Here is a 25,219-nt window from a genome sequence, read left to right as displayed (position 1 = left end):
TTCCAATTAGATGAGCGGGACTTGTAGCCTTTTTGCTTCTGAACAGTTTTGGCATCTCACTTTATCCTTTGAAGTTCAGAATGATTGGCATCTATAGGAACTCAAAATTCAGATAGTGTTGTTGATTCTCCTATTTCAGTATGTTGATTCTTGAACACAGCTACTTTATGAGTCTTGGCCGTGACCCTAAGCATTTTGTTTTCTAGTATTACCACCGGATACATAAATGCCACAGACACATAACTGGGTGAACCTTTTCAGATTGTGACTCAGCTTTGCTAAAGCCCCCAATTAGAGGTGTCCAGAGCTCTTAAGCACACTCTTTTTGCTTTGGACCATGACTTTAACCGCTCAGTCTCAAGCTTTTCACCTGACACCTTCACGCCACAAGCACATGGTTAGGGACAGCTTGGTTTAGCCGCTTAGGCCAGGATTTTATTCCTGAGGGCCCTCCTATCCATTAATGCTCAAAGCCTTGGATCCTTTTTATTTTACCCTTGCCTTTTGGTTTAAAGGGCTATTGGCTTTTTCTGCTTGCTTTTTCTCTCTTTTTTTTTCGCCAATTTTTTTTTCTGCAAGCTTTTCACTGCTTTTTCTTGCTTCAAGAATCAATTATATGATTTTTTCAGATTATCAAATAACATTTCTCCTTTTTCATCATTCTTTCAAGAGCCAACAATTTTAACATTCATAAATAACAAATTCAAAAATATGCACTGTTCAAGCATTCATTCAGAAAATAAAAGGTATTGCCACCAAATCAAAATAATTAAACTAATTTCAAGATATAATTCGAAACCATGTACTTCTTGTTCTTTTGTAATTAAAAGCATTTTTCATTTAAGAAAGGTGATGGATTCATAGGACATTCATAACTTTAAAGCATAGGCACTAGACACTAATGATCATGTAATGCAAACATAGATAGCACATAAGGCGGCATAGTAAACGAAAAACAGAAAATAAAGAGTAAGGAAATTAAAGAACGGGTCCACCTTAGTGATGGCGGCTAGTTTTTCCTCTTGAAGATCTTATGGAGTGCTTGAGCTCCTCAATGTCTCTTCTTTGCCTTTGTTGCTCTTCCCTCATGGCTATTTGATCCTCTCTAATTTCATGGAGAATAATGGAGTGCTCTTGGTGCTCCATTTTTAGTTGCTCCATATTGGAACTCAAATCTCCTAAGGAGGTGTTGATTTTCTCCCAATAGTTGTGTGGAGAAAAATGCATCCCTTGAGGCATCTCAGGAATTTCTTGATGAGGGACTTCCTCATGCTCTTGTTGAAGTCCATAAGTGGACTCTCTTGTTTGCTCCATCCTTTTCTTAGTAATGGGCTTGTCCTCTTCAATGAGGGTGTCTTCTTCTATGACAATTCCAGCTGAATTGCAGAGGTGACAAATGAGATGAGGGAAGGCTAACCTTGCCAAAGTAGAGGTTTTGTCAGCCACTTTGTAGAGTTCTAGAGATATGACCTCATGAACTTCTACTTCCTCTCCATTCATGATACTATGGATCATAATAGCCCGGTCTATTGTAACTTCAGACCGGTTGCTAGTAGGAATGATAGAGCGTTGGATGAACTCTAACCATTCCCTAGCCACAGGTTTGAGGTCAAGCCTTCTCAATTGAACTGGCTTGCCTTTGGAGTCTTTTTTCCACTGAGCTCCTTCCACACATATGTCCATGAGGACTTGGTCCAACCTTTGATCAAAGTTGACCCTTCTAGTGTAGGGGCGTGCATCTCCTTGCATCATTGGCAAGTTGAATGCCAACCTTACATTTTTCGGACTGAAATCTAAGTATTTCCCCCGAACCATTGTAAGCCAATTCTTTGGGTTTGGGTTCACACTTTGATCATAGTTTTTGGTGACCCATGCATTAGCATAGTGATGCACGGAAAACTTGTCTCTCAAAAAATTTTCTTCGGCAAGTGTACCGAATTTGTCGTCAAGTAAAAACTCACAATAGAGTGAGGTCGAATCCCACAAGGATTGATTGATCAAGCAACTTTAGTTAGAGGAATGTTCTAGTTGAGCGAATCCAGAATTTGAGTAGAGAACTGCAGAAAATAAAATGGCGAGAAAGTAATTAACAGAAAAGTAAATTGCTAGAAATAAAGAACTGAAAGTAAATTACGGAAAGTAAATTGCAGAATTGTAAATGGGAATGGGGTAATTGCTCATAAAAGTAAATGCAGAAATTTAAGAGAATGGGTAAGATCAGAAATGGGGAGTTCATTGGGCTCAGGAGATGTTGCATTCTCCGGATCAATTTCATTTTTATCTCTTCCTCAATCAATGCACTCATTGATCTCCTTGGCAATCTTAAGTGATTGAATTACAATTTCTTGTAATTCAATCTCTCAAATCTTGATCAATAGCCAATTCCTTGGTCAATTGCTCATGAGAAGAGATGAAGTATGGTCACTAATTATACCACATGCATTTCCCAAATCAAGTGTTGAGAGGATTATAGTCACATATCCATCCAAACCCAATTTGGTCCAGCATGAGAAAGCATTTCTAGCTTGATCTCTTCATTCCTCTTTCAAGGTTCAGAAGAGATCCAAGTATGAATAGCTCTTTTCCAAGATAACTACCCAATTGGATGAAGATCGAAAGCTTTCAAGTAAAATCAAGAGAAAAGATAGAAGAAGAACAATGAAAACTAGTATTGATCCATCAAATTACAACAGAGTTCCCTAACCCAATGAAAGGGGTTTAGTTGTTCATAGCTCTGGAAAATGAAAACAAAGATGGAGAATACATGATGATACTAGAAGTGCAGAGAAAGTAAATACAGAGAGTAATTCTATGCCAAGAGGCTCCCTATATTTTCCCACTCCCTATTGAATTCAAAGCTACTCCTATATATACTACTCTTCTACTCTTCTAGTTGGTTCTTCAAGTCTTGGGTCTGGGCCTTTGGATCTTGAGTTTGAAGCAGTTATCTTCTTCATTGGGCTTGGCTTTACTTGCAGAGAGAAAGTGTGAAGTGGGCAGAGACTTCAGCTCAGGACGTTAGTGGTGTTAACGTTTAGTGAAAATATGGGTTCGAGAACGTTAGTGACATTCAACTTTTTCACTAACGTTCCTTACCCAAGTAAGAGCCACGTTAACCTCAACGTTAGTGGCACAAACTTTGCTGGGCACGTTAACTAAGTTAACGTGGTGACTAACGTGGCCACTCATGAGCTTGGTCCAACGTTAGTGATAATGTTAAGTGTCACTAACGTTGGCTCCATTTCCTTTCTTCCACGTTAAAGTTCACGTTAAGTTAGTTAACGTGACTCTTAACGTGGGCAATGATGGCTTCGAGAGCGTTATTGGCAATCACTTTTCTCATTAACTTTGCAAGTTACTCCCATTCCACGTTAGTGTTAACGTTAGTGTAACTAACGTAGCCACTAATGTGGTTCTTCTTTGCTTCCTTTGTCCTGAAATCAAGCAATAAAGTGCATCAAAGTTTTAGTCCAAGTCATGGGAAATGCAACATCCAATTTGTCCTTAAATTCATGCAAAATCCTCATGAAATCATGTAAAGTGCACAATGTATGCTTGAATCAAGATGTAAGTGAATATCTACCCAAAACTAGCTTATTTCCTAAGGAAATGCATGAAACTACCCTAAAAACAGTAAAGAAAAGGTCAGTAAAACTGGCCAAAATGCCCTGGCATCACAACACCAAACTTAAAGCTTGCTTGTCCCTAAGCAAGTACTGGAACAAGAGAATGATGAATGGAATGCCAAGAGAAATGAGTCATTCTTGTGGAAGTCATGTCCCTGGTTTTATGGTGGTTTCATGCATAGCATCTTAGGTTCATTCCTGGCTTTCAGATCTTTATCATGTCCTAGAATACACACTGTGATTGCATCCCATGAAACTTTTATTTAATGATCCTTTTGTTGTTATTTCAGGGCTTATTTGTGTTCTTAGGCTAAGTGTTCTGTTAGGGGGCAACTCTTTAAAATAAGCTTTCAGCCAACACTCCCGAACCAGTTGGTTCAAGGTGCTAGGTGTTGAAGCACCCCTAAGGACTTACTTGCTCAAGTCTCTCCCCCATACATACACACCACAGGCACATAGTTTATTTATTTTCTTTTCTTGAGACCTTGGTGTCCAGCACCTCTTTGAGTTACTAAATGCTCTGTAGTGAGGGTTACTCTTGATAGTGGACTTTCAGCTGATAATCCCGGGTTAGTTAACCCAAGTTACCAAGTGATAAGGCACTCCTAAGAGCTTATTCATCCAAGTAGATCCCTCACACAGGAGCACTGATGCGCATAAACTTGTTATGCTACGATTTAGGAAATTTCACGATCGGCAAAATTCCTTCCGGCAAGTGCACCGGTTATCGTCAAGTAAAAACTCACAATAGAGTGAGGTCGAATCCCACAAGGATTGGTTGAGTGAGCAATTCGGATTGAAAGTGTGTTCTAGTTGAGCGGAATCAAGATTTAGATGAGAATTGCGGAATGTAAAATTGGCGGGAAACGTAAATGACAAGAAATTGAAATGACAAGGAATTTAAATGGCGGAATCTTAAATTGCATGAATTAAAGAGCAGAAGCTAAATTGCTGAAAATTAAAAGGGAGTGGGGGTGATTGCATGAATTGAGTTGCAGAATGTAAAAGAAAGTGGAAATCAGAAATGGGGGATTCATTGGGTGTTAGGAGATATTGAGATCTCCGAATCAAAACATGTATATCCCTTCCTCAACCAATGCGTTCATTGAATTTTGCTTGGCAATCTTATATGATTGGATCCCAATCCCTTGGCTCACCAATTCTCTCTAAAAACAAACAAATTCCCAATCCCTTGGTTTAAATGTTCATAAGAAGAGATGATGCTCGATCACTGATTATACCACACAGTTTCATGAACCACAATTTGGTAGGATTACATGTCACAATATCCATCCAAACCCCAATCCAATTCACTGTGAGAAAGCTTCTCTAGCATGAATCCTCCATTCCTTTCCCAAGGTTCCGAAGGATTCCAATTATGGGTAGTTTCTTTCCCAAGACAACTACCCAATGGAATTGGAACGAGAAGCTTTCTAACAAAATTCAAGAGAAAAGATTGAAGAAGAAGATAAACTATTATTGATTCATTGAATTACAATAGAGCTCCCTAACCCAATGAAAGGGGTTTAGTGAGTCATAGCTCTTAATTCAACTACAAAGATATGAAAAATCGCTCAAAATTAAAAGTTCCGGAGGTACTTCTAACTTAAATTCTATCCTATTTATACACTTTCTATATTGAGCTTCTGTTGTGCTTCTTGGGCTTTGAGGCCTCTCCCTGCTTTCCTTTTGCCTTGGGTTTATGATCCATAATCTTGATGAGGTTGCTGATCCAAATTCTGTAACATTCATTGAGCCAACTTAGTGATAATCAAATAATGACACATGACTCAATAAATTGAAATTTCAAACTCATCAATCCTTCAGGCCCAATCCCATAAACCATGATATTCAATTGGGTTTCACACCAGAGTAAGTTTAAGTTAATGTTTGTGCTCAAAGACTAACTTAAACCGAAATATTTTTGGCCCAGGAACCTTTTTTCAAGAGTGGCGTTTAAGTTGCAGTTTAAGCTTAAACTGCAGCTTAAACGCCAGACACTTCCAGTGAGGCCTTTTGTAGAAGCACGTTTAAGCTTCAGTTTAAGGTTAAACTGAAGCTTAAACGTGGAAATGGAAGAATGTAGCCCTGGAGAGTCATGTAGTCGAACACGTTTAAGCTTCAGTTTAAGGTTAAACTGAAGCTTAAACGTGGATATAGGAAGGGCAGCCCTGGAGGTCGAACACGTTTAACCTCCAGTTTAAGGTTAAACTGGAGGTTAAACGTGGAAATGGAAGGAGGCATCCTGGAGGTCGAACACGTTTAACCTCCAGTTTAAGGTTAAACTGGAGGTTAAACGTGGAAGCTTAGAAGGGTAGCCCTGGAGGTGTCGAACACGTTTAAGCTCCAGTTTGAGGTCAAACTGGAGCTTAAACGTGGAAATGGAGAAAGCAACCCTGGAGGAAAGTTCTTGGTCGAACACGTTTAAGCTCCAGTTTGAGGTCAAACTGGAGCTTAAACGTGGAAATGGCTCCCTGGTGCACTTCCCATTTCTGGCGTTTAACCTCCAGTTTAAGGTTAAACTGGAGGTTAAACGTGGAACTCCTTCCTGAGTGGCATTATCATTCTGGCGTTTAACCTCCAGTTTGAGGTCAAACTGGAGGTTAAACGTGGAATGCTTCTTTGGTGAGACTTTTCATTCTGGCGTTTAACCTCCAGTTTAAGGTTAAACTGGAGGTTAAACTTCAATTCTAGCATTTCTTAGCCTTCATGATTCTGGCGTTTAAGCTCCAGTTTAGGCTTAAACTGGAACTTAAACTCCACATGTGATATTCAAGCTTCCTTTATTGATTTTGTTGCTTCCTTGCTTAGCCTCTTCTTCCCTGAAATCATCCAAACAATTGCATCAAAGTCTTGCAAAAATTCATGAGAAATCTTCCATTCATAGCATTCAAGTAATATACTAAAACTCATGGAATTTGCATCAAAATCATACTGTTTGGATGGTTCATTGCTTTGTTATTCATTTACCCATTCTTGGTTACTTAAAGCTCAAGAAAATGCATAAAACAACTAAAACTAACAGAAAAATGCTAGTGAAACTAGCCTAAGATGCCTTGGCATCAAGCACCACATACACATGCCTCAAGATTAAAACTATTGGTGCCTAGCCTTATTGCTTACTCTTTTTCTTTTATTTTTCAACTTTGATTGTTCTTTCCCTTTTTCTTATTAGGATCTTCTTATTTAGCTAGTCTCATGGGGTGTGTCTCAAGCATAGTATTCATGACAGATAGTTGTCCTCCCACCTTGTGGTTGAACCAACTTAGCTAACTTATGACTATACCATAAACTCATGAACTTAATCCATAGTATGAACTCTTCTCTGGTCTTTAAAAACACTCATTCTCTTTTTCATTTGATTTAAAGGAACAGGCATACAAATAAGCAAAGTAAGGATGCAATGACATAAGGACTAGCAATCATAAACCTCTTCAACACAAAAACTTTAAAAGACAGAATTTAAAAAGGTTTAAACTAACATGGAAGCAAGTTCTATTTCATACAAGATCTTCCTTATTTAAAGCATAAAAAAGGATGGACCAAAGAAGGAACTCCACCACCTTTTACTCTTGTGGATGCCCATGCTTTCCTCCTTGCTTGTCCTCTCTGTGTCCTCTTGCATTCCCTCGCATCCGTGCTAATCTTGCTTGCTTCCAATCCTCAAGTGCCTTTCTCACTGACTCATGACTCTCTTCCACCCTTTGTCTTTCTTCTCGTGCTAATTCATCCCTCATTTCTTCATACCTTGTGATTTCTGGATGCAATATAGGCAGCTGTCCTACCAAGTAACCGAGCCTGGCTTGAGTATTTATATGATGTCCAGTCTCGCTCATGTAAACTCCTTCTGTGAATGCCCTTTGCTCGTCCAATAGTTCTGCCGGTTCTATTTGTCTTCGATGCATCTTATGTATATGTGCACCTTGATGTGCTTGGATGTTGATTAGCCTCTGGATGGATTCTTGTTGCTGAGCAGGTGTAGTATAGGCCATACGCTGGGTTGTCATTAGCCTCCCAGGGTTCACCCAGTCTGGATTGCTATCCTCAAAGACCACCTTGGCCTTTGTGCATAATCGGAGAATGGTGCTGGGGTACCAAAGCCTGGCACCTGATTCAAGCTTCTCAGCTGAATCTTGAATTCCCTCAGCTATAAGTTCATGCACATTGATTTCTCCACCTTGTACTAGGCAATGTACCATAGTTGCTCGATTAATATTTACCTCTGAATTATTTGCAGCTGGGAGAATAGACCTCCTCACGAGTTTAAACCACCCCTTGGCTTCTGGGCTAAGGTCTCCCCTCTTGATGAACTGGGGTCTTCCATCTCCATACCTCTCCCAGTCAGCTGCTATAACACAGATGTCAGTCACGATCTCAGTGAGCTCATCATTGTCTTGGCTTTTACTTATCCTTGCATGATAGCTGGGCTCATCAAAATGTAGTGATTTCAGGTGAAGAGTTCTCATTATAGCATTTGGGCTGAAGTCCACCTCCTTTCCTCTTACATAGCTTTTGAAGGTTGGGGCCCTGGTTTTGTCTTCTCTGACCACATTTGCGTAGAATTCTTTGATGAGGTTTGCATTGATCTTCCCCTCTGGGTTGGTGAGCAATTGCCACCCTCTTTCTTCAATCTTCTCCCAAATCTATGGGCAGTCGTCTTCATTGATTTGGAAGGTTAACTCGGACAGTATCTTTTTGAGCTTTATCCACTCAAATTCTCGTTCATGGAAGGCAGTCTTGAATCTCTTCTCGTCGAAAGGAATGTTCTCTGTTGGTTCCTTCCTCTTCTGCCTCTTGGAGTTTGATGATGCCATGAATGAAGTTAATGCGAAAAGGGTGTAGTGAAGGGAAGAAATGTGGGATTTAGAGAGTGGGAAGATGAAGAACTAGTTGCTGAAAAGTGAAGTACAAGGGATATGAATTTCGAATGTGGAGATGGTACGGATTGGATCCACTTATATAGAGAAGTGATGAAGAGATGAAAGGTGTGGATTGATGTGGTTGGTGTATGATGAACGGATGGGGTTTTGTATGGAGTAAGCACGAGGATCACCAATCTTTATGATGGAGTTGGTTCAGTTTCCAAGTTTGTTCTTCCTCCAATGTTGCATGGCAACCATTCCCAATGCATTCCCCCTTGAGGCACGTGTGTAGTACCCTCTTCATAAAGTGGCCGAACCTTTTTCATTAAATTGTCTAATCAATCTCCTTCAATACTCCTTTCCTTTCCCTATAAAGATCAAATAAGAAAAGTAGGAAATATCATAAAAAAATCAATTTAAATTTTACGGCTAGAATAATAAAAAGAAGAAAAGATTTTGTTTATTCATGAACTTCAACTAACTAATTAACTGTGTATCCTTATATGCTCATTGGTGGCACCATGGGGTGACACCAAACTTAGTTTGTAGCACTGTGATGAAAAGTTCTGTTCAAAGCTCCAAGACTAGCATGCTCTCAGTTGCATTCATGCTTTCTTGGAAAGCTTTGAACACCAAACTTGTTTTTCACTATATACTGCAATATAAGGACTTCACCAAGTTTTTGTCAAGTTTGGGTTGGAATTCATGAATATTGACTTATTCACTAGTAAAAGCTAATAAAACATGGGTTGCCTCCCATGAAGCGCTTCTTTAGCGTCACTAGCTTGACGTTTCTCCTTCATTAGGGAGGTTGATAATGCTTCAAGTCCTCCCCTCTTGCCTTGGACTTATATCCATTGGTTGTATCAATGATCTCCACATGTTCCAAGGGGAGAACTCTGTTGATAGTGAAGACCTTAGGTAACTGAGATGGTACAGTTGGGAGATTAGGGGGGATATCTGGGAAGTAAGCTGAGATCACTTTATCCCCTGGAGAGAAGCCTTCCGTAGGGATCTTCTTGTTCCTCCACCCCCTTGGTACCTTCTTCCTTGTCCCTTTTGATGTTGCCTTGCTCTTGGTGACTTCTTCTTCTAAGGAAATTTTGTTGTTGTCTTCACATGTCTCTGGTGGTTTAGGTTCCTCCAGCTTTTCCTTGAGCTGTGACAACTGCTTATTTCCTTGTTCATCAACGAAGTGTTTTCCTAGGTGGGCTGGTTGTGCTTCAGTGCTTGCTTCTTCTTTCAGTATCTCATGATGATCTTTACTTGGTTCTTTGCTTTCTTGGTCTGCTTCTTGTGAGAGTTTTAAGACATTAAAGCTGAGTTGTTCATCATGGATCCTCAATATTAGCTCCCCTCGCTCCACATCTATGAGTGCTCTGGCTGTAGCTAGGAATGGTCTTCCCAATATGATTGGGTGAGTGTGACTCTCTTCCATGTCCAAGATGACAAAATCTGTGGGAAGAAAGTATTTCCCCACCTTTAACAACACGTTTTCAACCGCCCCTCTTGCTTGTTTTTGAGTTTTGTCAGCCAGCCTGATGACTACATCTGTGGGCAATATCTCATTGATCTGCAACCTCTTCACCAGGGATAAGGGCATTAAGTTGATGCTTGCTCCCAAATCGTAGAGTGCTCTATCAAACATTGTTTCCCCTATGGCACAGGGGACATGAAAACTCCCTGGATCTTTTCTTTTTGTAGGCAACTGTGGTTGAATAAGGGCACTGCACTCCTTGTTCATCACTATAGTTTGGCCTCCCTTAAGTGAGCTTTTCCTGGGAAGCAGCTCCTTCATATACTTAATGTATGCAGGCATTTGTTGAATAGTCTTGATGAATGGTATGTTGACATGCAGAGATGCAAACAAATCTAGAAACCTTGAGTATATTCTCTTCTCCACAGCACCATTGAGCAGTTGGGGAAAGGGTGCATAGAGTCTCAGCAGCTCCTGTTTTGAGATTTCTGGTTCTTGGTAATCTTTTCCCCCCTCCTCTACTGAGGTATCTTCAGATTGTTCTGACAGCTTGCTTGGCTGTTCCTCAGTCTCCTTATCACTTATAGTGACCATCTTGCAATCTTCCCATCTTACTTTCTTTGTTTCACCTCTCAGATTCTTCTCTGTGTCACTTGGGAATCCATCTGTGGGTTTGGGAATTTGTTCAGAGAGATACTCCACTTGAGATTCCAACCTCTTGATTGTGTCTCCCTGGTTCTTGAAACTGGCTCGCACTTCCTCCTTGAACACCTTGTTGTCTTGAATCTCCTTACTTATGCCTTCAAGTAGATTCTCAATCCTTGAGATTCTTTCATCTAATGATGATAGGTCAGGCTGAGGAGGGTTATTCTGGCCTTGATATGAATTTTGAGAGGTGTTGTTATAGGGGTGTTGATATGGTCTAGATGTGAAGTGTTGGTGGGCTGCATTGTTTGGATTTGGGCGTCTTTGATCAAGGCTTTGGTCTTGTTGATTTCCCCACCCAAAGTTTGGGTGATTCCTCCATCTAGGGTTGTAGGTCTTGGAGTATGGATCATGGTTTTGCCTAGGTGAATTCCCAATGTAGTTTACTTGCTCCTGACTTACTTCTGCTTCTTCATTCACTCCCTCTTGGGTTGTTGACGAAATGGAGATTGCTGCTACTTGGTTCCTCTCCATCTTCTTGGTGAGGTTAGCCAGCTGCTGGGTAATGAGCTTGTTTTGGGCCAGCAGAGCATCTACATTGTTTAGCTCCATTACTCCTCTTGTGTTCCCTCTTTCGGAAGCATAGAAATAGTCATTCTCTGCTACTGTTTCAATGACATCTATGGCCTCCTCAATGGTCTTCTTCTTGTTCAAAGATCCTCCGGATGAATGGTCTACGGCCTTCTTTGACTCATAAGAAAGCCCTTCGTAGAAAATGTGCAGCTGCACCCATTCATTGAACATATCTGATGGGCACCTCCTTGTTAGGTCTTTAAACCTCTCCCATGCTTCATATAGAGTCTCACCATCTTGTTGCCTGAAAGTTTGGACCTCAGCTCTCAGCCTATTGATTCGTTGAGGAGGGTAAAATCTTGCTAAGAATTTTTTCACCATATCTTCCCAAGTTGTCAAGCTCTCCCTTGGGAAAGACTCCAGCCACTTGGCTGCCTTATCCTTGAGTGAAAATGGAAATAAGAGCAGTCTATAGGCGTCAGGATGAATACCATTAGACTTCACTGTGTCACATATTCTCAGGAAGGTGGTTAGATGTTGATTGGGGTCCTCTTGGACACTTCCTCCGAACGAACAGTTGTTCTGAACAAGGGTGATGAGCTGTGGTTTTAGTTCAAAATTGTTGGCATGGATGGTTGGCTTTTGAATGCTACTTCCACAGTTTCCTGGGTTTGGATTGATGTAAGAGCCTAAAACTCTTCTATCCTCCCTAGTATGATTTGCTCGACCTCTTCCGCCATGGTTGTGAGCCTCTTCTTCGTGATGGTTTTCCATGTTTTCTTCCATGTTTGGTTCAAAGTATTCCTCAAAGTGTTCCTCCTCTTCTTCAGCACCAACTACACGTTTTTCTTTTGCCTCCCTCCTTAGTCTAAGGAAGGTTCTCTCAGGTTCAGAATCAAAGGAAGTTGAAGCTCCGCTTCTTCTCCCTGTCATACAACCAACAAGTACAAGCAAAGAGAATAAGTGCAGAAAGTATATCTGTCAGAATTACTGTTAGTGTGAGTGATGCAATATATCAAACAGTTAGTGGGTTAGTGAGATGAATGGTAAATAACAAAGAAAAAGTAGGGGGAAGGGAAGAAATTAACTACAACAGGAAGTAAATGGCTCAAATAGAAAATTAATCAAACAAAAATAAAATGCTCAATCTAGTTATCCTCCAATCTAATCATTGTTGATGCACAATCAATCCCCGGCAACGGCGCCATAAACTTGATGCACTAAAAACTTGTCTCTCAACAAATTTCCTTCGGCAAGTGTACCGAATTTGTCGTCAAGTAAAAACTCACAATAGACTGAGGTCGAATCCCACAAGGATTGATTGATCAAGCAACTTTAGTTAGAGGAATGTTCTAGTTGAGCGAATCCAGAATTTGAGTAGAGAATTGCAGAAAATAAAATGGCGGGAAAGCAATTAACAGAAAAGTAAATTGCTAGAAATAAATTACGGAAAGTAAATTGCAGAATTGTAAATGGGAATGGGGTAATTGCTCATAAAAGTAAATGCAGAAATTTAAGAGAATGGGTAAGATCAGAAATGGGGAGTTCATTGGGCTCAGGAGATGTTGCATTCTCCGGATCAATTTCATTTTCATCTCTTCCTCAATCAATGCACTCATTGATCTACTTGGAAATCTTAAGTGATTGAATTACAATTTCTTGTAATTCAATCTCTCAAATCTTGATCAATAGCCAATTCCTTGGTCAATTGCTCATGAGAAGAGATGAAGTATGGTCACTGATTATACCACATGCATTTCCCAAATCAAGTGTTGAGAGGATTATAGTCACATATCCATCCAAACCCAATTTGGTCCAGCATGAGAAAGCATTTCTAGCTTGATCTCTTCATTCCTCTTTCAAGGTTCAGAAGAGATCCAAGTATGAATAGCTCTTTTCCAAGATAACTACCCAATTGGATGAAGATCGAAAGCTTTCAAGTAAAATCAAGAGAAAAGATAGAAGAAGAACAATGAAAACTAGTATTGATCCATCAAATTACAACAGAGCTCCCTAACCCAATGAAAGGGGTTTAGTTGTTCATAGCTCTGGAAAATGAAAACAAAGATGGAGAATACATGATGATACTAGAAGTGCAGAGAAAGTAAATACAGAGAGTAATTCTATGCCAAGAGGCTCCCTATATTTTCCCACTCCCTATTGAATTCAAAGCTACTCCTATATATACTACTCTTCTACTCTTCTAGTTGGTTCTTCAAGTCTTGGGTCTGGGCCTTTGGATCTTGAGTTTGAAGCAGTTATCTTCTTCATTGGGCTTGGCTTTACTTGCAGAGAGAAAGTGTGAAGTGGGCAGAGACTTCAGCTTAGGACGTTAGTGGTGTTAACGTTTAGTGAAAATATGGGTTCGAGAACGTTAGTGACATTCAACTTTTTCACTAACGTTCCTTACCCAAGTAAGAGCCACGTTAACCTCAACGTTAGTGGCACAAACTTTGCTACTAACGTTGCCTCTTTGTCCTTCGCGCACATTATTGGGACTCAACTTTCCCAATAACGTTGAGAAGCCTCCCCTTCCCTACGTTAGAGTCCACATTAACTTAGTTAACGTGGCTCTTTTAACGTAAGCTTGCCTTCCTTCGAGAATGTTAGTGACACTTAACATTGTCACTAATGTTCCAATGTGCCCCTTAGCTCCCACGTTAGAGTCCACGTTAACTAGGTTAACGTGGCTTCTAACGTGGCCATGCTAGCCATCTCCAACGTTAGTGACAATGTTGAATGTCACTAACGTTGGCTCATCATCCTTCTCCTCACGTTAACTTCCACGTTAACTAAGTTAACGTGGGAGTTAACGTGGCTCATGGTGGCATGTGTGGGCTCTTTCCAACGTTAGTGACAATGTTGGGTGTCACTAACGTTGGCGTCACCTCTCTTCTTCACGTTAACTTCCACGTTAACTAAGTTAACGTGGGAGTTAACGTGGCTTATTGGGGCTTGTGTGGGTTCCTTCCAACGTTAGTGACAATGTTTAGTGTCACTAACATTGTCGACCACATTGTTTCCTCACGTTAGCTTCCACGTTAACTAGATTAACGTGGGAGTTAACGTGGCCTAGTGTGACTTGGCCAACGTTAGTGATAATGTTGAATATCACTAACGTTGGCTTCCCCCCTTTCTTCTTAACGTTAGAGGCCACGTTAACTAAGTTAACGTGGTGACTAACATGGCCACTCATGAGCTTGGTCCAACGTTAGTGATAATGTTAAGTGTCACTAACGTTGGCTCCATTTCCTTTCTTCCACGTTAGAGTTCACGTTAAGTTAGTTAACGTGACTCTTAACGTGGGCAATGATGGCTTTGAGAGCGTTATTGGCAATCACTTTTCTCATTAACTTTGCAAGTTACTCCCATTCCACGTTAGTGTTAACGTTAGTGTAACTAACGTAGCCACTAATGTGGTTCTTCTTTGCTTCCTTTGTCCTGAAATCAAGCAATAAAGTGCATCAAAGTTCTAGTCCAAGTCATGGGAAATGCAACATCCAAGTTGTCCTTAAATTCATGCAAAATCCTCATGAAATCATGTAAAGTGCACAATGTATGCTTGAATCAAGATGTAAGTGAATATCTACCCAAAACTAGCTTATTTCCTAATGAAATGCATGAAACTACCCTAAAAACAGTAAAGAAAAGGTCAGTGAAACTGGCCAAAATGCCCTGGCATCAATAGAACTCTTGAACCATTAAGATTCTGACTTGTTGAATGGGGTTGGTGAGAACTTCCCAACTTCTTTTTCGAATCTCATGTCGGATCTCCGGATACTCATTCCTTTTGAGCGTGAAAGGGACCTCAGGGATCACCTTCTTCTTGGCCACAACTTCATAGAAGTGGTCTTGATGGACCTTTGAGATGAATCTCTCCATCTCCCATGACTCAGAGGTGGAAGCTTTTGCCTTCCCTTTCCTCTTTCTAGAGGTTTCTCTGGCCTTAGGTGCCATAAATGGTTATGGAAAAACAAAAAGCAACGCTTTTACCACACCAAACTTCGAAGGTTTGCTCGTCCTCGAGCAAAAGAAGAAAGAAGGGGGTAGAAGAAGAAGAAAATAGAGGAGATAGAGAGGTATGAGTGGTTCGGCCAAGAGGGGGGAAATGAGTGTTTATGATGTGTGAAAATGAAGGAGGGATGAGGGGTTTATATAGGAGTGGAGAGAGGGGTAAGGTTCATGTATTAGGGGTTGGGTGTGGGAGGGAAAGGTTTTTGAATTTGAATTGTGAGGAGGTGATTGGTGAGGGGTATTTGAGGAAGGGTGTTATGGGAAGGTGTGAAGAAGAGAGAGAGAGAGTTGAGATAGGTGGGGATCCTGGTGGGTCCACAGATCCTGAGGTGTCAAGGATTTCTCATCCCTGTAACATTTTGGCGTGTAAATGCCCCTTGGAGTGCCAATCCTGGCGTTAAACGCCAGGTTGCTGGCCATTTTTGGCATTTAACACCAGCTTTTCTTCCTTTTCTGGCGTTTAAACGCCAGTTTGATGTCCTTTTCTGGTGTTAAACGCCAGTCTGGTGCCATTTTCTGGCGTTAAACGCCCAGAATGGTGCCAGACTGGGCGTTTAACGCCCATTCTGCTACCCTTACTGGCGTTTAAACGGTAGTAAGCTCCTCCTCCAGGGTGTGTTGTTTTTAATGCTGTTTTTTATTTTGCTTTGATTTTTGCAGTTGTTTTTGTGACTCCACATGATCATCAACCTAAGAAAACATAAAAGAACAATAGAAAATAAAATAAATATAATTAATTATCATTGGGTTGCCTCCCAACAAGCGCTTCTTTAATGTCAATAGCTTGACAGTGAAACTTTTAGAGAGCTTCACAGAGACTTAGAGCTTGATGTTGGCCTCCCAACACCAAACTTAGAAGTTGAGTGTGGGGGCTCTGTTTGACTCTGCGTTGAGAGAAGCTTTTCATGCTTCCTCTCCATGGTTACAGAGGAAGATCCTTGAGCCTTAAACACAAGATAGTCCTCATTCACTTGAAGGACCAACTCTCCTCTGTCAACATCAATCACAGCTTTTGCTGTGGCTAGGAAGGGTCTGTCAAGGATGATGGATTCATCCTTACTCTTCCCAGTGTCCAGGAGTATGAAGTCAGCAGGGATGTAAAGGGCTTCAACCTTTACCAAGACATCCTCTACAAGTCCATAAGCCTGTTTCCTTGAATTGTCTGCCATCTCTAGTGAGATTCTTACAGCTTGCACCTCAAGGATCCCTAGTTTCTCCATTACAGAGAGAGGCATGAGGTTTATACTTGACCCAAGGTTACATAGAGCTTTCTCAAAGGTCATGGTGCCTATGGTACAAGGTATTAAGAATTTTCCAGGATCCGGTTTCTTCTGGGGTAATGTTTGCCTAATCAATTCATTCAGTTCATTGGTGAGCAAGGGGGGTTCATCCTCCCAAGTCTCATTACCAAATAACTTGGCATTCAGCTTCATGATTGCTCCCAGGTACTTAGCAACTTGCTCTTCAGTGATATCTTCATCCTCTTCAGAGGAAGAATACTCATCAGAGCTCATGAATGGCAGAAGTAGGTTCAATGGAATCTCTATGGTCTTTGTATGAGCCTCAGATTTCCTTGGTTCCTCAAAAGGGAACTTCTTTTCGTTCAGAGGACATCCCATTAGGTGTTTCTCACTGGGAATCACGTCTTCCTTACTCTCTCCAGGTTTGGCCATGTTGGTCATGGTTATGGCCTTGCACTCTCTCTTGGGATTTTCTTCTGTATTGCTTGGGAGAGTGCCAGGAGGAGTTTTAGTAATTCTCTTACTCAGCTGACCCACTTGTGCCTCCAAATTTCTAATAGAGGATCTTGTTTCATTCATGAAACTTAGTGTGGTCTTAGATAGATCAGAGACTATGTTTGCTAAGCCAGAACGATTCTGCTCAAAGTTCTCTATCTGTTGCTGAGGAGATAATGAAAAAGGTTTGCTATTGCCAAACCTGTTTCTTCCACCATTATTATTATTAAAGCCTTGACTAGGCTTCTGTTGATCCTTCCATGAGAGGTTAGGATGATTTCTCCATGAAGGATTATAGGTGTTTCCATAGGATTCTCCTATGTAATTCACCTCTGCCATTGCAGGATTCTCAGGGTCATAGGCTTCTTCTTCAGAAGAAGCCTCCTTAGTACTGCCTGATGCAGCTTGCATTTCAGACAGACTCTGAGAAATCATATTGACTTGCTGAGTCAATATTTTATTCTGAGCCAATATGGCATTCAGAGTATCAATCTCAAGAACTCCTTTCTTCTGAGTTGTCCCATTGTTCACAGGATTTCTTTCAGAAGTGTACATGAACTGGTTATTTGCAACCATTTCAATGAGTTCCTGGGCTTCTTCAGGCGTCTTCTTCAGATGAAGAGATCCACCAGCAGAGTTGTCCAATGACATCTTGGACAGTTCAGACAGACCATCATAGAATATGCATATGATGCTCCATTCTGAAAGCATGCCAGAAGGACACCTTCTGATCAACTGCTTATATCTTTCCCAAGCTTCATAGAGGGATTCATCTTCCTTCTATCCGAAGGTCTAGACTTTCACTCTAAGCTTACTCAATTTTTGAGGTGGAAAGAACTTTGCCAAGAAGGCATTGACCAGCTTTTCCCAAGAGTTCAGGCTTTCTTTAGGTTGTGAGTCCAACCATGTCCTAGCTCTGTCTCTTACAGAAAAAGGGAAAAGCATAAGTCTGTAGACCTCAGGGTCAACCCCATGGGTCTTAACAATGTCATAGATTTGCAAGAATTCAGCTAAAAACTGATGAGGATCTTCCAATGGAAGTCCATGATACTTGCAATTCTGGTGCATTAGAGAAACTAATTGAGGCTTAAGCTCAAAGTTGTTTGCTCCAATTGCAGAAATTGAGATGCTCCTTCCACAGAAGTCAGAAGAGGGTGCAATGAAGTCACCAAGCATCTTCCTTGCATTGTTGGCATTGTTGTTATTTTCGGTTGCCATGTCTTCTTCCTTTTCGAAAATTTCTGTCAGGTCCTCTCCAGAGAGTTGTGATTTAGTTTCTCTTAGCTTCCTCTTCAAGGTCCTTTCAGGTTCAGGATCAGCTTCAACAAGAATGCCTTTGTCCTTGTTCCTACTCATAAGAAAGAGAAGAGAACAAGAAAGTATGAAATCCTCTATGTCACAGTATAGAGATTCCTTGAGGTGTCAGAGGAAAATAGGAATAGAGGGATGAGGTAGGTAGATAAGAATTCGAACATATGAAGAAGGAAGAAGAGTCCGAATTGCTAATTGAGGAGGAGTGTTAGTCCTTAAATAGAAGAAGGTGAGGAGGGGAAAAATTTTTGAAAACAAATTTTTAAATAAAACTAAAAATTTTAAAATAATTAAAAAGAATTTTAAAAAAGTGGTTGATGGTTTTTGAAAATTAAAAATGAGAAAGTGGTTATGAAAAAGATAAGAAATAATAATTTTTGAAAAGATAAGAAATTAGAAAGAGATTTTGAAATTGGAATTTTAAAAAGATGTGATTTGAAAAAGATATGATTAAAAAAAAAGATATGATTGAAAAACAATTTGAAAAGATTTGATTTTTTTAAAATTGATGACTTGACTAACAAGGAATTTAAAAGATATGATTCTAAAATTCAAATGTTGAACCTTTCTTAACAAAGAAGTAACAAACTTGAAATTTTTGAATTAAATCATTAATTGGTAGTCAGGATTTTCGAAAATAGTGAGAGAAAAATGGAAAAAGATATGATTTTGAAAAAGATATGATTTGAAAAGGATTTGATTTTGAAGAATTATGAAGATTTGAAAAAGATTTGAATTAAAAACTAACTTACCTCCCTTGTGTTGTTCTAGAGTTAAACGCCCAGAATGGTATCCATTATGGCGTTTAACGCCCAAAATACTACCCTTTTGGACGTTTAACGCCCATCCAGGTACCCTGGCTGGCGTTTAAACGCCAGAATTCCTTTCTCATTGGGCGTTTTGAACGCCCAGCTTTTTCTTTGCAATTCCTCTGCTGCATATTCTAAATCTTCAATTCTCTGTATTATTGACTTGAAAAGATATATTTTTGAATTTTTTTTTTGGAGAAAAGAAAGACATGCAAGACACCAAACTTAGAAATTTTCATATTAGAGACACTAATAAATTGAGAATGCACATGAGAAACAACAAAAGACACAAAACAAGAGAATTTAAAGGTCAGACCCAAGAAAATCATCAAGAACAACTTGAAGATCAACGAAGAACAAAACTTAAATGCATGGATTTTCGAAAATTTAAAGAAAAAATCAAAATATGCAATTGACACCAAACTTAAAATTTGACATTAGACTCAAACAAGAAACACAAAATATTTTTTGTTTTATGATTTTGTAAATTTTTTTGAATTTTTTGAAAATTATTTTGAAAAAGAGAAAATAATTAAATTCAAAATTTTTAATCGGAATTCCAGGAATCATGCAATGTTAGTCTAAAGCTTCAGTCTAAAAAGATTAGACATGGCTAGCCAAGTTTCAGGAGGACATTACATACAACAGTCAAATTGATGGGAAAGCTCCTGTGATGATAAAACCATTATCTGAAACTCTAGAATTCATTCTTAAAATTCTGAAGAACATAGAATAATTTATTTTTTTTTTGAAAATTTTTCGAAAATAAAAAGCTTTAAAAATAAAATAAAATTACCTAATCTGAGCAACAAGATGAACCGTCAGTTGTCCAAACTCGAACAATCCCAGACAACAGCGCCAAAAACTTGGTGCACGAAATTGTGATCTCTGAAACAGTGCCAACAACTTGGTACGCACGATCGTAATCTCAACTCTTTTCACAACTCTGCATAACTAACTAGCAAGTGCACTGGGTCGTCCAAGTAATACCTTACGTGAGTAAGGGTCGATCCCACGGAGATTGTCGGCTTGAAGCAAGCTATGGTCATCCTTGTAAATCTCAGTCAGGCGGATTCAAATGGTTATGAGTTTTGATAATTAAAATATAATTAAAATAGAAAATAAGATAGAAATACTTATGTAATTCATTGGTGGCATTTCAGATAAGCGTATGGAGATGCTTTGTTGCTTCTGAACCTCTGCTTTCCTACTGCCTTCTTCCAACCATGCGTTACCTCCTTCCATGGCAAGCTGTATGATCCTCTCAGATGAAAACAAATCCATCTGCGCTGTCACCGCAGGGCTAATTGTCTGTCGGTTCCCGCTAGCGTTAGAATAGGACCATTGTCCTTTTGCGCACTGTCACTTGCGCCCCACATTCGCAGGTTTGAAGCTCATCACAGTCATCCCTTCCCGGATCCTACTCGGAATACCACAGACAAGGTTTAGACTTTCTGGATCCCAAGAATGCTGCCAATGGTTCTAGCCTATACTACGAAGACTCTGATTTCACGGAATAGAAGGCTCTGTTGTCAGGAGAGGTAACCATGCGTCGTGAACCAAGAGGCTAAGAGATACACACTCAAGCTATTGCAGATAGAACGGAAGTGTTTGTCAGGCACGCGTTCATAAGTGAGAATAATGATGAGTGTCACGGATCATCATATTCATCAGGTTGAAGTGCGAGTGAATATTTTAGAACAAGAAGTGGGCGTGAATTGAATAGAAAAACAGTAGTAATTGCTTTAATTCATGAAGAACAGCAGAGCTCCACACCTTAATCTATGGGGTGTAGAAACTCCACCGTTGAAAATACATAAGAACAAGGTCTAGGCATGGCCGTGAGGCCAGCCTCCAAACGTGAACATACAAGTTCCAAAGATCAAAAGGTACGAAAATACACTAGTAAAAGGTCCTATTTATAATGAACTAGTAGCCTAAGGTTTACAGAAATAAGTAAATGATGCAGAAATCTACTTCCGGGGCCCACTTGATGTGTGCTTGGGCTGAGCATTGAAGCTTTCACGTGCATAGGCTATTCGTGGAGTTAAACGCCAACTTTGGTGCCAGTTTGGGCATTTAACTCCAATTTTGGTGCCAGTTTGGGCGTTTAACTCCAATTCTGGTGCCAGTTTGGGCATTTTACGCCAGAAATTTTAAGCTGACTTTGAACGCCGGTTTGGGCCATCAAATCTCAAGTAAAGTATGGACTATTATATATTTCTGGAAAGCCCATGATGTCTACTTTCCAACGAAATTAAGAGCGTTCCAATTGGACATCTGTAGCTCCAAAAATATCACTTTGAGTGCAGGGAGGTCAGAATCCAACAGCATCTGCAGTCCTTTTTTAGCCTCTGAATCAAATTTTTGCTCAGGTCCCCCAATTTCAGCCAGAAAATACCTGAAATCACAAAAAATACACAAACTCATAGTAAAGTCCAAAAATGTAATTTTTAAATAAAAACTAATAAAAATTAACTAAAACATATTAAAAACTACCTAAAAACAATGCTAAAAAGCGTATAAATTATCCGCTCATCAGTCTTCCTCTATTTCTTCCTTCTTACCAACCCTCCCGGGAAGGTAAACATAAAAAAGGTTATCTTTCTTTTCGAGTCACGCAGAACCAACGGATCTTTGGTCTGTTCGAGGATTCGTTCCACGGATTCAAGGAAACGTTCTTCAAAGTACGTCCGGCTCGAGGTCGTCACCCCTTTTGGCTTACTCTCGAGAGGGGGAGAGGCGCATACTGACCTACTGGAGCTTCGGGACTGGTCCCAATTACTTGATTAAGATGACTTATGATGGGTTAGTTCGGCAGAATCAACAAATCGCTGACATCTTGTTAACAATTTTTGGTTCTAAGAACCTCAACCCTCATCTTCTGATAGGTGACCGGGCAGCCGTTCATGATTGTGTGGGTAAGACCCTGTCTGTTACTATTGTTTTTTCATTTTCTCGGTTTATGCATTGATGTACCCCCCGATTTCATAACTTATTTTTTTATGCATCTGTATTTTGCCGTAATTTGCTTTCCCCTAATCTCTTTCTCCTTGTTCTATTTCAGTTGGGATGGCAGCGGGGTACATTTTCTCTTACTTGTTTGATGACTCATCTTTTCCCAATGAATAATAGTGAAAACGACAGCTCGACAACCCCCACCGTCGAACCCAAGGTTCCTCCGACCGGCGAGGGTGAAGCTCAATTGCAGCCTTCGACCCAGACACTTCCCGTGAACCTTGCTGCCGACGAGGCTGATCGGGGTAATGGGGTTGATATTGAGCCTGAGGCAGAGGTGATCGTCATTTCCAACCCCTAGAAGAGGAAAATCGATTCCAACTCGGGATAAGTTCTCACGGTGATGGAGAAAAATTTTGACGCAGGGCTCTTTATTGACTCCCAACTCTTGCAGAGCACTGAAGAATTCTTCCAGTTTGAGGACCTAGCCGCTCAAGCGAGGTGGATGTACCAGAGCCTCCTCTGGGGTGCCGCCATTGCCAGAAAAGTGGAACCCGTCTTGGCTCAGTGCTAAGTTTTGGATGGGAAATATATAGCTGCCCAAAGGGATATTGCCAGCATGAAGGCCTAAGGGGAGTCCCTGAAAACCCAACTTGCCGAGGAGGAGATGAAGGTGAAGAAGACAAGTGAGGAGATCAACTGCCTCGTGGAATAGGACCTCTCCCTCTCCAAACAGCTTAATGAACCTTAAGGCCGGGCCACCGCAGCAAAGAGTAAAGTAAAGGAGCTGGAAAAAGCTTGCGAGGTCCGTGAAGTTGGCGAACTCCGCTCGTCAAGAGGCCGTCAGCAACTCAGCATGAAGAAGAAGAACAAGGAGATTCTCAAAGACTCCCGGGATGCCATTGTTGCTACCGAGGAGGTGATCAAAGCTTAGGTCTCTCTCTTTTCTCCCGACTTTGACACTTCTACTGTTGGTGCCTTTAAAATGGTTCAAGATGGCAAAATTGTTGATATCCCGAGGAAGTGATGTGTTTTAGAATTTGTAATATTTTTTGAACACTTTTCATTATTGGGCCGATGTGATGCCCCTTGTGTTTCTAAAGTTGTTACTTTTCCGTTGTTGGGCCGATGTGATGCCCTTTTGGACTATTGTTTTAATGATTTTGAATCTTATAATTAGAATATTTGCATTATTTTGGTCACTTTACCGCTATATTGCTTCTTCGTTTGACCGTTAGGCTGTAATTTGATGGATATCTGTATATCATTGCATCAGGGTTTTCGGGGTGACCAGTCCCGGGAAGCCGGCTTTGTGACATGGAAACAATGAATAAGTCAAAAATAAATTTCAAATATCAACACATAATTGCTTTCCAACAATGGACCTCGTAAAACCCCTTGCCGCTGTTCCATTCAGACGACAAGGGGAAAGAGTACCCCTTATTTAACAATATATAATGATACAAGTAAATTGGTAAAACAAAGTAAATGAAGGTAAATGAAAGTACATACATTAAACGAGCTTTAGAGAAAAGGAAGATAACTGGTTGGACGGGAGGTTGTCAAATCTTTAGGAGTAAAATCTCCTAAGGTTCGTTGTATTCCAAGTCCTCGGGATCTCCTTTCCGTCTAACCGCTCTGACTTGTAGGTGCCATTTTCGTGCACTTCTTTTACCCTGTAGGGTCCTTCCAAATTAGAGGAGAGCTTTCCTTCCCCCAGAGTCGACCGATATTGTTGCGTCGTAGAACCAAGTCACCTTCTTAAAACCTCCTGTTTTGGATACTGCGGTCGTAGTGCAACGCTAACCTTTGCTTCAGTGCCACTTATGACAAGTGGACCATCTCCTTGGTCTCATCTATCAGGTCCTTCTTAGTCACTTCGTCACTTCCGTTGAGGAGTAGCCTTGAGCTCAGTTCTCCAATTTCCATGGGAATCACCGTATCCACACTATAAGTAAGCTGGAAAGGTATCTCTCCGGTAGAAGATTGTGGTGTTGTGCTGTAGGACCACATGATCGAGGCTAACTCATCTGCCTAGGAGCCCTTCCTCTAATTTAGGCACTTTTTCAGCCCATTCAGGATGACCTTGTTCGCCGCCTCAGCTTGTCCGTTGCTCTGGGTGTGTTCCATAGAAGAGAACTTTTGTTTGATTCCAAGGCCTGACAGGAACTCCTCAAATTTCTTGTCGGAAAGCTGTGTTCCATTATCCGACACCAAGACCTCTGGAATCCAAAGCTCACGATCACCTGTCACCAAAGGAATTTTCGACAATTCACAGATGATATTCTTGCCAACGGTTCAGCCTCCACTCATTTGGTGTAATAATCAATGGCTACAATTAGATACTTGGCCTGCCATGGGGCCATTGGGAAGGGACCCAGCAAGTCAACTCCCCATTGGAAGAAAGGTTGTGGGGACAGAACGGAGCTGAGCTCTTCTGCTGGTGTGTTGTGAAAGTTTGCATTTTCTTGGCATTTCCTGCATTTCTTAACGAACTCGCGAACGTTAGCCATCATGGAAGGCCCATAGTAACCAGCTCTGACGAGCTTCCGAGCTAAAGATTTCCCCCTAATGTGGTATCCGTAGCATCCTTCATGTACTTCTCTCAGGACATACTCTGTCTGATCGGGCTACAAGCACTACAGCAAGGGTTGCTTGAGCCATCTCTTGTATAGCTGCCCTTGTACCACAGCATACTTGGTAGCCTCTCTTCTCACAATCTTGGCTTCTTGTTTTCTGGCAACTCCTCTTCCTCGAGAAAATGTTGGATCAGGCTGATCCAAGAAAGAGGTTCCTCTTGACCCTGTGTCAAGCAGAGGGTCACCGACGGCTCCTTTACCAAGCCTTGGATGAGAGATCGATTTCCCGTTTCTGGCTTGGAGCTCACCAATTTTGTCAAAAGGTCTACTCTAGCATTTCTCTTTCTGGGTACATGTTGGACCACTACCTCCTCAAAATCCTTGCACAACTGTTTGGTTCTTTCCTGATATTTTTGCAATAATGGGTCCCGAGCTTGGTATGTCCCGTTCACTTGGGCTGTCACGACCTGAAAGTCGCTGTTAATTTCAAGCTTTGCCACCCCGACCTCCTTGGCTCGAATCAAGCTATCGATTATATCTTTGTATTTAGCTTGGTTGTTCGAAACCAAAAACTTAAATTTTATGGACTGCTCGTAGGTTTTTGAGCTTTCTAAAATGATCCTGGCTCC

The 25,219-nt window shown here is 40.8% G+C and overlaps 1 protein-coding gene, 1 non-coding gene and 1 pseudogene across 2 annotated transcripts; 2 read left to right on the top strand and 1 right to left on the bottom strand.

Annotated features, from left to right (window-relative positions):
• The first annotated feature begins 11,414 nt into the window (after positions 1-11,414).
• LOC148579101 (small nucleolar RNA R71) lies at positions 11,415-11,516 on the top strand (annotated as a pseudogene).
• Positions 11,517-17,642: 6,126 nt separating this feature from the next.
• On the top strand, positions 17,643-17,746 carry LOC148579100 (small nucleolar RNA R71). Its single transcript, XR_015899223.1, has one exon. It is a non-coding gene; the product is annotated as a small nucleolar RNA R71 (small nucleolar RNA).
• A 6,089-nt stretch (positions 17,747-23,835) lies between these two features.
• Positions 23,836-24,675, bottom strand: LOC148579099 (uncharacterized). The gene is made up of 3 exons (XM_088488541.1): positions 24,612-24,675; positions 24,074-24,257; positions 23,836-24,010 (listed from the first exon to the last, which is right to left on the bottom strand). Exons 1-3 carry the CDS (start codon positions 24,673-24,675, stop codon positions 23,836-23,838), a joined length of 423 nt encoding a protein of 140 aa, XP_088344667.1.
• Positions 24,676-25,219: the final 544 nt, after the last annotated feature.

This window comes from Arachis ipaensis, chromosome B10, assembly GCF_059453495.1.
Source record: "Arachis ipaensis isolate K30076 ecotype BB chromosome B10, ASM5945349v1, whole genome shotgun sequence".
In the NCBI taxonomy this organism is placed as follows: Eukaryota; Viridiplantae; Streptophyta; class Magnoliopsida; order Fabales; family Fabaceae; genus Arachis; species Arachis ipaensis.
Note: the sequence above shows the minus strand (reverse complement) of the source record. Positions and strands in the feature narration are given on the sequence as shown.

Coding starts and splice junctions, on each gene's coding strand:
- LOC148579099 (XM_088488541.1), bottom strand. CDS start 24,675: ATGGCTCAAGCAACCCTTGCTGTAGTGCTTGTAGCCCGATCAGACAGA. Junction 24,258..24,611: donor CAGAGTATGTCCTGAGAGAA/GTACATGAAGGA, acceptor CTTTGGTGACAG/GTGATCGTGAGCTTTGGATT. Junction 24,011..24,073: donor ATCCTGAATGGGCTGAAAAA/GTGCCTAAATTA, acceptor GTGGTCCTACAG/CACAACACCACAATCTTCTA.